At 36.7% G+C, this 14,012-nt stretch overlaps 1 protein-coding gene across 1 annotated transcript in view; it reads left to right on the top strand.

Annotated features, from left to right (window-relative positions):
• LOC781004 (complement factor H-like) overlaps positions 1-14,012 on the top strand; it is a 75,045-nt gene that overhangs the window by 48,096 nt on the left and 12,937 nt on the right. The window contains 4 exon segments of the mRNA XM_024976667.2: positions 3,736-3,945; positions 4,575-4,748; positions 7,192-7,368; positions 8,428-8,601. Of these exon segments, the coding sequence (XP_024832435.2) occupies positions 3,736-3,945; positions 4,575-4,748; positions 7,192-7,368; positions 8,428-8,601 (735 nt within the window).

Raw genomic sequence — 14,012 nt, 5'->3', positions numbered from 1 at the left:
GCCTTTAACAAAACTCAACATCCATTTATGATAAAAACCCTCTAAAAAGAAGGCATAGAAGGAACATACCTCAATATAATAAAAGCCATATATCATAAACCCACAGCAAACATTATCCTCAGTGGCAAAAAATTGAAATCATTTCCCCTAAAGTGAGGAACAGGACAAGGGTGCTCACTCTCAATACTACTATTCAGAATAGTTTTGGAAGTTTTATCCACAACACTCAGAGAAGAAAAGGAAATAAAGGACTCCAGATTGGAAAAGAACAAGTAAAACTTTCATGGTTTGCAGATGACATGATCCTCTACATAGAAAACCCTAAAGACACCATGGGAAAATTACTAGAGCTAATCAATGAATATAGTAAATTTGCAGGATATAAAATTAATACACAGAAGTCCCTTGCATTCCTATACACTAACAATGAGAAAACAGAAAGAGAATTTAAGGAATCAATCCCATTCACCACTGTGATGAAATGAATAAAATACTTAGGAATAAATCTACCTAAAGAAACAAAAGACCTATACATGGAAAGCTATGAAACACTGATGAAGGAAATCAAAGATGACACAAATAGATGGAGAAATATACCATGTTCCTGGATTGGGAGAACCAATATACTGAAAATGAGTATACTACACAAAGCAATCTATAGATTCAGTGCAATCCCTATCAAGCTCCAACGACATTTTTTCACAGAACTAGAAAAATTATTTCACAATTTGTATGGAAATATAAAAAAAAACCTCGAATATCCAAAGCAATCTTGAGAAATAAGAATGGTACTGGAGGAATCAACCTGCCTGACTTCAGACTATACTACAAAACTACAGTCATCAAGATCGTATTTTACTAGTACAAAGCCAGAAATATAGATCAATGGAACAAAATAGAAAGCCCAGAGATAAATCCATGCACCTGTGGACACCTTATCTTTGACAAAGGAGGCAAAAATATACAATGGAGTAAACACAATCTCTTTAACAAATGGTGCTGGGAAAAGTGGTCAACCGTCTGTAAAAGAAGGAAACTAGAACACTTTCCAACACCATACACAAAAGTAAATTCAAAATGGATTTAAGATCTAAATGTAAGATCAGAAACTATAAAACTCCTTGAGGAAAACATAGGCAAAACTCTCTTTGACATAAATCACAGCAAGATCCTCTATGGCCCACCTCACAGAGTAATGGAAATAAAACCAAAAACAAGCAAATGAGATCTAGTTAAATGTAAAAGCTTTTGCACAATGAAGACAACTCTAGGCAAGGTGAAAAGACTGACTTCAAAGTGGGAGAAAATAATAGCAAATGAAGCAACTGACAAACAACTAATCTCAAAATCATATAAACAACTCATGCAGCTCAATACCAGAAAAACAAATGACCCAATCCAAAAATGGGCCAAAGCGCTAAACAGACATTTCTCCAAAGAAGACATACAGATGGCTAACAAACACATGAAAAAATGCTCAGCATCACTCATTGTCAGAGAAATGCAAATCAAAACCACAGTGAGGTACCATCTCCTGCCAGTCAGAATGGCTGCTATCTAAAAGTCTAATGCAGGAGAAGGTGTGGAGAAAAGGGAACCCTCTTACACTGTTGGTGGGATGCAAACTACTACAACCACTATGGGTAACAGTGTGGAGATTCTTAAAAAAAAAAAAAAAAAACTGAACAGATCTGCCATATGACCCAGCAATCCCATTACTGGGCATACCCATTGAAAACAGAATTGAAAGAGACACATGTAACCCCAATGTTCGTCATAGCACTGTTTACAATAGCTAAGACATGGAACCAACCTAGATGTTCATCAGCAGACGAATGGATAAGAAAGTTGTGGTACATATGCCCAACAGAATATTTCTCAGCTATTAAAAAGATTGCAGTGGAATCAGTTCTAATTAGGTGTATGAAACTGGAGCCTATTATACAGAGTGATATAAGTCAGAGAGAAAAACACCAATACAGTATATTAATGCATATATATATGGAATGTAGAAAGATGGTCACGACGACCCTATATGCAAGACAGCAAAAGAGACATGATATAAAACCAGAGTTTTAGACTCTGTGGGAGAAGTCGAGGGGGGGATGATTTGAGAGAAAAGCATTGAAACATGTATATTGCTATATGTGAAATAGATCACCAGTCTAAGTTTGATGCATGAAACAGGGCACTCAAAGATGGTGCACTGGGACAACCCAGAGGGGTTGGATAGGGAGGGAAGAGGGAGGGGGGTTCAGGATGGGGTACACCCGTGGCTGACTCATGTCAATGTATGGCAAAAACCACCACAATATTGTAAGGTAATTAGCCTCCCATTTAAATAAAAAAATAATTAATAGAAAGTTGTTGTTCAGTTGCCAAGCCATGTCCAACTCTTTGTGACCCCATGGACTGCAACATGCCAGGCTTTCCTGTCTCTCACCATCTCCCAGAGTTTGCCCAGGTTCATGTCCATTGAAACGGTGATGCCACCCAACCATATCATTCTCTGTCACCCTCTTCTCCTTCCAGAGGAAAGGCAGTAGTTACCTACAAGGAGACCCTTACAAGTATCAACAGCTTCTGAAGAATATTTTTTAGGTCATAATGGACTGGCACAACATATACAAAGTAATGAAAGGAAAAAACTTGCAGCCAAGACTACTGTATCCAGGAAAAACATATTGAAACCATAGTGTGATGTCCCTTCACACCTGTCATAATGGCTACCATGAAAAGGACAACATCAAGTGTTGTCAAAGATGTGGAGAAAAGGGAATCTTTGTGCACTGTTGGTGGGATTGTAAACTGGCAGAGTTGCTATGAAAAAGAATGTGGAATTTCCTTTAAAAATTAAAAATAGAACTGCCATATGATCCAGCTATTCCACTACTGGGTATTTATTCATAGGAACCAAAAACACTAATCTAAAAAGATATATGCACTCCAATGTTCATTGCAGCATTACACACAATAACCAAGGTTTGGAAGCCACCTAAAGAGTCCACTGATATATAAATAGATAAAGAATGTGTTTTATATATACGCATGATATGAACTACGACCGAGCCATAAAATATGAAACATTTCCATTTGCAACAACATGGATGTGTCTAGGATGTATTTATTCTAAGAGATGTAGGTCAGATAGAAAAAGACAAATGCCACATGATGTCACTTATGTGTGGAATCTAAAAATAAAACAAAAGGAAAACAGGCTCATACAGATACAGAAAATTAGTGAGTTGTTGCAAGAAAGGAGGAGGCGGTTGGCATAGTAGATAGAGGGGATTTTGAAGTACAAATTCCAGTTATGTAATAAGGAAGCCAGAGGGATGTAATATACAGCATACAGAATATGGTCAATAATATTGTAATATATGTTAGGACCTATTGTTACTAGACATACTGCTAGTCATTTTATAATATATGTAAAAGTAAAATCATTATGTAGCCCATTTGAAGCTAACATACTGTTATACATCCAACATTTCAATAAGAAATTCATTTCAAAAAGGATTAAGGGGCATATTGAACAAGTAGTAGTAGCATAGTGTTTATGGAGACAAATAGCTTGCAAGTTTCAAATATCTGTTAGTTTTAAAATTCTGTAAATTGTTCTGAGTATTCTTTTTATTCTTATTTTAAAATCCAAAGTAATATTTGATTATTTTAACATTTTTAATTTAAAGATTATATTTGTACTTTACTCTTTGACCTCTGTACTTCATACAGAAAAAATTGGATGTTCTCAACCACCTCAAATAGACCATGGAACCATTAACTCATCTAGCTCTGCAGAAGAAAGGAGAGAAATACATGAACAAAGGCTGTATGCACACGGCACAAAGTTAAGTTATACTTGTGAAGAAGGCTTCAAGATATCTGGAAATAATGTGATAATATGCCAAATGGGAAAGTGGAGCTCTCCACCTCAGTGTGTAGGTGAGGACACTAGGCAAACAAAACACTATTTTCAGTACCATTCATTAAAACTAATCAATAGGTCATTTATATATTAAAATAAAATGTATATATTTATACATTAAATCAAATTTGACATATAAAATTAATCATTTTTGTTATTAATAATTCCATTAGTTCTATAGAGAATCACTTTTCAATCTGGCAATTATTTTGTATTAACACCAGATGTGCAATAAAATTAAACTTAACTATTTATATTAGTAAACCTATTTATATTCCTATCTATTTAAGTTTCAAAAAAGATGTCTTTTGTCTTTCCTAAAATGTCCCTTTTAATTTCTTACAATACATAGTACTTTTCCTAAGTGTGAAGTCTCAATGAGTTTTTCTTTTATTACTCATGATTGTTTAGAGCAGCACTGATGTTTTCTTTCATATATTGGTAATTTCAGTTTCAATTTATTGCTCAAATGGACACACCAGACTGGTAATTTTAAGAAAAATTTGTGCACTTTCCTCCCATGTCATGGAAGTTCCTGTATAATGATTTATTATTTTCAAGTAAAACTACCAAATATGTTGACCAGTACATCAAATTAAATTTCCAAGTTAGCAAAACATGAAATCATTCTTTCATTTCTTCCCAGGACTTCCTTGTGGACTTCCACCTTATATTCAGAATGGTGTTGTATCTCACAAGAAAGACAGATACCAATATGGAGAAGAAGTTACTTACAACTGTGATGAAGGGTTTGGAACTGATGGACCTGCATCTATAAGATGTTTAGGAGGGGAATGGTCTCATCCACAAGATTGCATAAGTATAGTATTTTTCCTTTTTTTCTAAAGCTGACAAATATCTTTTAATTCAAAGCATAAATGGCCAAATATGAAATTAAGCAGTAATTCTAGAATTTAACAAGGTACCTATGAAGAGTTCTGAATTCTGGTAGAGGATTAATAACCCTAGAAATAATAAAAGTTTGATTTGTTGTTGTAGTTCAGTCATTCAGTCATTTCTGACTCTTTGCAACCCTATGGACTGTAGCAAGCCAGGCATCCCTGTCCTTCACTGTCTCCTGGTGTTTGCTTAAACCAATGTCCATTGAATTGGTGATGCCATTCAACCATCTCATTGTTTGTTGTCCCCTTCTCTTCCTGCCCTCAATCTTTCCCAGCATCAGGGTCTTTTCCAATAAGTTGGCTCTTCATATCAGGTGAACAAAGTATTGGAGCTTCAGCTTCAGCATCAGTCCTTTGAATGAATATTCAGGGTCGATTTCTTTTAGGATTGACTGCTTTGATCCTGCAGTCCAAGGTACTCTCAAGAGTCTTCTCCAGCACCATAGTTCAAAAGCGTCAATTCTTTGGAACTTACTGTCCAACTCTCAAATCATACATGATTACTGGAAAAGTCATATCTTTGGCTAGGTGGAGCTTTGTTGGCAAAGTGATGTCCCTGCTTTTTAATATGCTGTTGAGGTTTGTCATAGCTTTTCTTCCAAGGAGCAAGTGTCTTTTAATGTCATGGCTTCAGTGACCATCCACAGTGATTTTAGAGCCCAAGAAAACGAAGTCTGTCACTGTTTCCAGTTTTTCCCCATTTATTTGCTGTGAAGTGATGGGACCAGATGCCATGATCTCCATTTTTTGAATGTTGAGTTTTAAGCGAGCTTTTTCAGTCTCTTCTTCCACCTTCACCAAGAGGCCCTTTAGTTCCTCTTTACTTTCTGCCATTAAGGTGGTGTCATCTGAGGCATAGCTGAGGTTATTGGTATTTCTCCTGGCAATCTGGATGCCAGCTTGAGCTTCATCCAGCCAGGCATTTTGCCATGATGTACTCTGCATTTAAGTTAAATAAGCGGGATGACAATATACACCCTTGAAGTACTCTTTTTCTAATTTTGAGCCAGTCAATAGACCATGTATGGATCTAACTGTTACTTCTTCAACTGCATAGTTTTCTCAGGAGAAAGGTAAGATAGTCTGGTATTCCCAACTCTTCAAGAATTTTCCACAGTTTGTTGTGATCTACACAATCAAGTGCTTTAGTGTAGTCAATGAAGCAGATGTAGATGTTTTTCTGGAATTCCCTTGCTTTTTCTGTGATCCAATGGAGGTTGGCAATTTGATAACACTAAACTATCTCTTTCACATCATTTTGGGTTCAGTTTGAACATCCTCTGATATGCATCTCAGATTTCTGGTCTCTGTTCCTGTACTATGGTTGAACTCTGCTCTTGTCACTACTCAATTTGCTGTTTGTTAATCATTTCTTTGTAATATGCAAATTTCTAAGACATTTAACATAACTCAGATCAGATCAGATCAGATCAGTCACTCAGTCATGTCCGACTCTTTGTGACCCCATGAATCGCAGCACGCCAGGCCTCTCTGTCCATCACCAACTCCCAGAGTTCACTGAGACTCATGTCCATCGAGTCAATGATGCCATCCAGCCATCTCATCCTCTGTCATCCCCTTCTCCTCTTGCCCCCAATCCCTCCCAGCATCAGAGTCCTTTCCAAGGAGTCAACTCTTCGCATGAGGTGGTCAAAGTACTGGAGTTTCAGCTTTAGCATCATTCCTTCCAAAGAAATCCCAGGGCTGATCTCCTTCAGAATGGACTCGTTGGATCTCCCAAGGGACTCTCAAGAGTCTTCTCCAACACCACAGTTCAAAAGCATCAATTCTTCGGTGCTCAGCCTTCTTCACAGTCCAACTCTCACATCCATACATGACCAGAGGAAAAACCATAGCCTTGACTAGACGGACCTTTCTTGGCAAAGTAATGTCTCTGCTTTTGAATATCCTATCTAGGTTGGTCATAACTTTCCTTCCAAGGAGTAAGCGTCTTTTAATTTCATGGCTGCAGTCACCATCTGCAGTGATTTTGGAGCCCCAAAAATAAAGTCTGACACTGTTTCCACTGTTTAACATAACTCAAGGTAACATATTTTGATAAAAGCAAAAATAGAAACATTCATTATTTAGGTGGGCTGTCATTGGAGAAGAGAATTTAAATTTCAGAAGTATGCAACTCTACCTCTTAAAATGTCACCATTCCCATGTTGTATTTTTGATAATATAGAGACAGTCAATGTGACTAAATCAAGATTTCTGACATTTGTCTCAAGGTATAAGAGAAATGCTGTAAATATTCATTGGTTTGATATGTAACTATTTATTTTCTGTAATATAATCAGTGGTTGCTATGAATCTTTAAAGTTGTACTAAACAAATGCATATTCTTTTTTCTTTCAGGCACAAATTGTGTTAATTTGCCCACCTTTGAGAATGCTGTACTCATATATCAGGAGAAAGATTTCTATAGGTCAGGAGAACAAGTGGCTTTTAAGTGTCTATCATATTATCAGTTGGATGGATCTAATACTATACAGTGTATTAAGAGCAAATGGTTAGGAAGGCCAGCATGCAGAGGTACTTTGGTAAAATTTTTAAATTTATATAAGTATCTGAAATAATATAATAGAAAATTATAGTAGAAAATTGCCTCCACTATCATTAAATGGACATAGATTACTTTTAGGCCAGGTCAAAAGCAGTTTGTGCCTGAACATAAAAAGGAATGGACTTGTGTTCCCAGTGTTTGGTGTTGTAGCCCAATAGTTCTCAAAGCACAGTCGTGACAGAGCATTCTCAGCACATTCTGTAAACAGTTATATGCAAGCAGATTCACAGGCTCACTCAGACTTGTTGAATCTAAACCTCTGGGGCTGCAACTCTGACAATGTCTTGATGATTCCCAAGGAATTCTGTGTATATTTCAGTTTAGGAACCATAGCTACAGTCTCTTGTAGTTACAGCCTCTTCATCCCCTGAATCATACTGAAGTATGCACATAATTGATGGTGATGTCCTTAGCATTTGCCCCAAAATACCATTAAAGTATAGTTTTTAAAATTTACACGTTTTTTTCTATTATTTTTCCAGATCTTCTGTTCAAATCTTTAATTAATCATCTTTTCCTTGCAACTAGAGTATTCTTCAGAGTATGTTAATTCTTGATCAGGTCTCTAAAGAAGAACCTACTGTGTTTATTTTCTGAAAGGCCCTAAAGTTATATCTCATAAACAGGATGAATGTAAACCAAATCTTGATGTCAAATGATGTTTTTATTATGTTTTGTTTATGGTTTATAAATTCATTTTGAATTTATATACTTTATAATTTTTATTTTACTAACTTCAAAAAGAGATTTCCAGGAAAACTTTTTTTTCAGCGCCTTAAAATTGTGTATCACTTTTCTAGTGAAGTATAGGGGAGAGATTTAAGATACAGAAGTTTAATTCATGCTGAAAAATATTGCTTTATTTCCTTTCCCTTAACCTTACCTATAAACTGATGACAATTAGCAGTCTTTCATGACAGATTAACTGTTGAATCAAAACAACCATGGAATATATTTGACATCCTATTTCCTCCTTGCTGTTCATGATAATCATTATATTAGAGATACTTTTTTATCTTTCTATTCAGATGTTTCCTGTGTGAATCCACCTCAAGTGGAAAATGCTATTATACACAATCAGAAGTCTAGATATCAGAGTGGAGAGAGAGCACGTTATGAATCCATTGGGAATTATGACCTTTTTGGAGAGATAGAAGTCATATGTTTGAATGGAATTTGGACAGAACCACCTCAGTGTAAAGGTAGAGTATCTTACTCACCCTGTCCACCCAATTTAGAGAATATAATAACAAGATATATTGAATCAAAATTAGGATGAAGTAGCCTTTCTGGAATAATTTTTAGTTGCAAAAAAAAAATGGTGCTGAAAATCCAGTTCTTTTGTGGTCTGAATATGTAATCTAACATGTTTATTGTATGACAGTGTTGACTAGATTTGAACTGTTGGAATCATGGGACATTTCCTGTCTTAAAACATTAAGATAGTCAGTTGTTCTCTGAAGATAAGTGTGTAAAAGATACTATAGTTACATTTAACAGCCCAAGAAATTCCACTTTGAGACATGGAATAAGCAGCTGGGGCCTGATCACAAAATCTGACATAGATGTGGGCAGCTGTACCTATGGATTATATTTAAAGGTAGATTACTAGCTGAGTTCCAGCAGAGCTATTTAAAATCCTACAGGATGATGCTACAAAAGTGCTACACTCATTAGGTCAGCAATTTGGGAAACCCAGCAGTAGTCACAGGATTGGAAAAGGTCAATCCTCACCTATTCCCAAGAAGGGCAGTGTAAAAAATGTTCAGATCACCAGACAATTGCAGTCATCTCCCATACTAGTAAGGATATGTTCAAAATCCTCAAGCTAAGCTTGATGTGAATAGCTGATTCATTGGAAGGTTGAAGGAAGACAGAGAAGAGGGTGACAGAAGATGAGATGTTTGGGTGATATCACCGATTCAGTGGACATGAACTTAGCAATTCTGGGAGAGCTCAGGGACCTGGAAACCTGGCATGAGCAGTCTGTGGGGTCACAAAGTGTTAGACACGACTTGGTGGCTGAACTCATTCAGGAAATGAGTGTACACATAAAAATAAAGAGTCTGAACTTGGTACTGGGACAATTCAGTGTTTAGAGATCAGAGAGGATGGGAATCCAAACCAAGAAGTATATTCAGTTCAGTTCAGTCGCTCAGTCATGTCCGACTCTTTGCGACCCCATAAATCAGCACGCCAGGCCTTCCTGTCCATAGCCAACTCCCGGAGTTCACTCAAACTCATGTCCATCGAGTCAGTGATACCATCCAGCCATCTCACCTCTGTCGTCCCCTTCTCCTCTTGCCCCCAATCCCTCCCAGCATCAGGGTCTTTTTCAGTGAGTCAAATCTTCGCATGAGATGGCCAAACTATTGGAGTTTCAGCTTCAGCATCAGTCCTTCCAATGAACACCCAGGACTGATCTCTTATGGATGGACTGGTTGGATCTCGTTGCAGTCCAATGGACTCTTAGGAGTCTTCTGCAACACCACAGTCCAAAAGCACCAATTCTTTGGCACTCAGCTTTCTTCACAGTCCAACTCTCACATCCATACATGACCACTGGAAAAACCATAGCCATGACTAGACGGACCTTTGTTGGCAATGTAATATCTCTGCTTTTCAATATACTATCTAGGTTGGTCATAACTTTCCTTCCAAGGAGTAAGCGTCTTTTAATTTCATGGCTGCAATCACCATCTGCAGTGATTTTGGAGCCCCCAAAAGTAAAGTCTTACACTATTTCCACTGTTTTCCCATCTCTTTGCCATGAAGTGACAGGGCCAGATGCCATGATCTTAGTTTTCTGAATGTTGAGCTTTAAGCCAACTTTTTCACTCTCCTCTTTCACTTTCATCAAGAGCCTTTTTAGTTCCTCTCACTTTCTGCCATAAGGGTGGTGTCATCGGCATATTTGAGGTTATTGATATTTCTCCTGGCAATCTTGATTCCAGCTTGTGCTTCTTCCAGCCCAGCATTTCTCATGATGTATTCTGCATATAAGTTAAATAAGCAAGGTGACAACATACAGCCTTTTCCTATTTGAAACCAGTCTGTTGTTCCATGTACATTAGCCACTTCTAATTTTTCGAGTTAACTTTTGCCTGGTTTGTAATTTTTGCAATCTCCAGTTGAATATGTTTTCATGTTTGAAGAGACTTTTTTTTTTAAAGACAACATACAGCTGAGTCTTGTTTAGGTGTCTACCCTGCCATTTTCAGGTTTTTAATTGATGTGTTTAGGACCATTTATATTTAGAGTGACTTATTATCTATTAAGGACAGTCTGCCATTTTCTTATTTGTTTTTGTGTGTTTCCTTCAATTCTCAATGTTTTTCTTTTCTTGACTTCCTTGTGGATTTTTTTCTTTTTTTTTTAATTTTATTTTATTTTTAAACTTTACAAAATTGTATTAGTTTTGCCAAATATCAAAATGAATCTGCCACAGGTATACATGTGTTCCCCATCCTGAACCCTCCTCCCTCCTCCCTCCCCATACCATCCCTCTGGGTCGACCCAGTACACCAGCCCCAAGCATCCGGTATTCGTGCATCGAACCTGGACTGGCAACTTGTTTCATACATGATATTATACATGTTTCAATGCCATTTTCCCAAATCCTCCCACCCTCTCCCTCTCCAACAGAGTCCATAAGACTGTTCTATACATCAGTGTCTCTTTTGCTGTCTCGTACACAGGGTTATTGTTACCATCTTTCTAAATTCCATATATACGTGTTAGTATACTGTATTGGTGTTTTTCTTTCTGACTTACTTCTCTCTGTATAATAGGCTCCAGTTTCATCCGCCTCATTAGAACTGATTCAAGTGTATTCTTTTTAATGGCTGAGTAATACTCCATTGTGTATATGTACCATAGCTTTCTTATCCATTCATCTGCTGATGGACATCTAGGTTGCTTCCATGTCCTGGCTATTATAAACAGTGCTGCGATGAACATTGGGGGTACACGTGTCTCTTTCAATTCTGGTTTCCTCAGTGTGTATGCCCAGCAGTGGGATTGCTGGATCATAAGACAGTTCTGTTTCCAGTTGTTTAAGGAATCTCCACACTGTTCTCAATAGTGGCTGTACTAGTTTGCATTCCCACCAACAGTGTAAGAGGGTTCCCTTTTCTCCACATCCTCTCCAGCATTTATTACTTGTAGAGTTTTGGATCGTGGCCATTCTGACTTGCATGAAATGGTACCTCATAGTGGTTTTGATTTGCATTTCTCTGATAATGAGTGATGTTGAGCATCTTTTCATGTGTTTGTTAGCCATCTGTATGTCTTCTTTGGAGAAATGTCTATTTAGTTCTTTGGCCCATTTTGTGATTGGGTCATTTATTTTTCTGGAATTGAGCTGTAGGAGTTGCTTGTATATTTTTGAGATTAATTGTTTGTCAGTTGCTTCATTTGCTATTATTTTCTCCCATTCTGAAGGCTGCCTTTTCACCTTGCTGATAGTTTCCTTTGATGTGCAGAAGCTTTTAAGTTTAATTAGGTCCCATTTGTTTATTTTTGCTTTTATTTCTAATATTCTGAGAGGTGGGTCATAGAGGATCCTGCTGTGATGTATGTCAGAGAGTGTTTTGCCTATGTTCTCCTCTAGGAGTTTTATAGTTTCTGGTCTTATGTTTAGATCTTTAATCCATTTTGAGTTTATTTTTGTGTATGGTGTTAGAAAGTGTTCTAGTTTCATTCTTTTACAAGTGGTTGACCAGATTTCCCAGCACCACTTGTTAAAGGGATTGTCTTTAATCCATTGTATATTCTTGCCTCCTTTGTCAAAGATAATGTGTCCATATGTGTGTGGATTTATCTCTGGGCTTTCTATTTTGTTCCATTGATCTATATTTCTGTGTTTGTGCCAGTACCATACTGTCTTGATAACTGTGGCTTTGTAGTAGAGCCTGAAGTCAGGTAGGTTGATTCCTCCAGTTCCATTCTTCTTTCTCAAGATTGCTTTGGCTATTCGAGGTTTTTTGTATTTCCATACAAATTGTGAAATTATTTGTTCTAGCTCTGTGAAGAATACTGTTGGTAGCTTGATAGGGATTGCATTGAATCTATAAATTGCTTTGGATAGTATACTCATTTTCACTATATTGATTCTTCCAATCCATGAACATGGTATATTTCTCCATCTATTAGTGTCCTCTTTGATTTCTTTCACCAGTGTTTTATAGTTTTCTATATATAGGTCTTTAGTTTCTTTAGGTAGATATATTCCTAAGTATTTTATTCTTTCCGTTGCAATGGTGAATGGAATTGTCTCCTTAATTTCTCTGTTTTCTCATTATTAGTGTATAGGAATGCAAGGGATTTCTGTGTGTTGATTTTACATCCTGCAACTTTACTATAGTCATTGATTAGTTCTAGTAATTTCCTGGTGGAATCCTTAGGGTTTTCTATGTAGAGGATCATGTCATCTGCAAACACTGAGAGTTTTACTTCTTCTTTTCCAATTTGGATTGCTTTTATTTCTTTTTCTGCTCTGATTGCTGTGGCCAAAACTTCCAAAACTATGTTGAATAGTAATGGTGAAAGTGGGCACCTTTGTCTTGTTCCTGACTTTAGAGGAAATGCTTTCAATTTTTCACCATTGAGGATAATGTTTGCTGTGGGTTTGTCATATATAGCTTTTATTATGTTGAGGTATGTTCCTTCTATTCCTGCTTTCTGGAGAATTTTTATCATAAATGGATGTTGGATTTTGTCAAAGGCTTTCTCTGCATCTATTGAGATAATCATATGGTTTTTATTTTTCAATTTGTTAATGTGCTGTATTACATTGATTGATTTGCGGATATTGAAGAATCCTTGCATCCCTGGGATAAAGCCCACTTGGTCATGGTGTATGATCTTTTTAATGTGTTGTTGGATTCTGATTGCTAGAATTTTGTTAAGGATTTTTGCATCTATGTTCATCAGTGATATTGGCCTGTAGTTTTCTTTTTTTGTGGGATCTTTGTCAGGTTTTGGTATTAGGGTGATGGTGGCCTCATAGAATGAGTTTGGAAGTTTACCTTCCTCTGCAATTTTCTGGAAGAGTTTGAGCAGGATAGGTGTTAGCTCTTCTCTAAATTTTTGGTAGAATTCTGCTGTGAAGCCGTCTGGACCTGGGCTTTTGTTTGCTGGAAGATTTTTGATTACAGTTTCAATTTCCGTGCTTATGATGGGTCTGTTAAGATTTTCTATTTCTTCCTCGTCGAGTTTTGCAAAGTTGTACTTTTCTAAGAATTTGTCCATTTCTTCCACGTTGTCCATTTTATTGGCACATAATTGTTGATAGTAGTCTCTTATGATCCTTTGTATTTCTGTGTTGTCTGTTGTGATCTCTCCAGTTTCATTTCTAATTTTATTGATTTGATTTTTCTCCCTTTGTTTCTTGATGAGTCTGGCTAATGGTTTGTCAATTTTATTTATCCTTTCAAAGAACCAGCTTTTGGCTTTTTTGATTTTTGCTATGGTCTCTTTTGTTTCTTTTGCATTTATTTCTGCTCTAATTTTTAAGATTTCTTTGCTTCTACTAACCCTGGGGTTCTTCATTTCTTCCTTTTCCAGTTGTTTTAGGTGTAGAGTTAGGTTATTTATTTGAGTTTTTTCTTGT

This window comes from Bos taurus, chromosome 16, assembly GCF_002263795.3.
Source record: "Bos taurus isolate L1 Dominette 01449 registration number 42190680 breed Hereford chromosome 16, ARS-UCD2.0, whole genome shotgun sequence".
Taxonomy (NCBI): domain Eukaryota; kingdom Metazoa; phylum Chordata; class Mammalia; order Artiodactyla; family Bovidae; genus Bos; species Bos taurus.
Note: the sequence above shows the minus strand (reverse complement) of the source record. Positions and strands in the feature narration are given on the sequence as shown.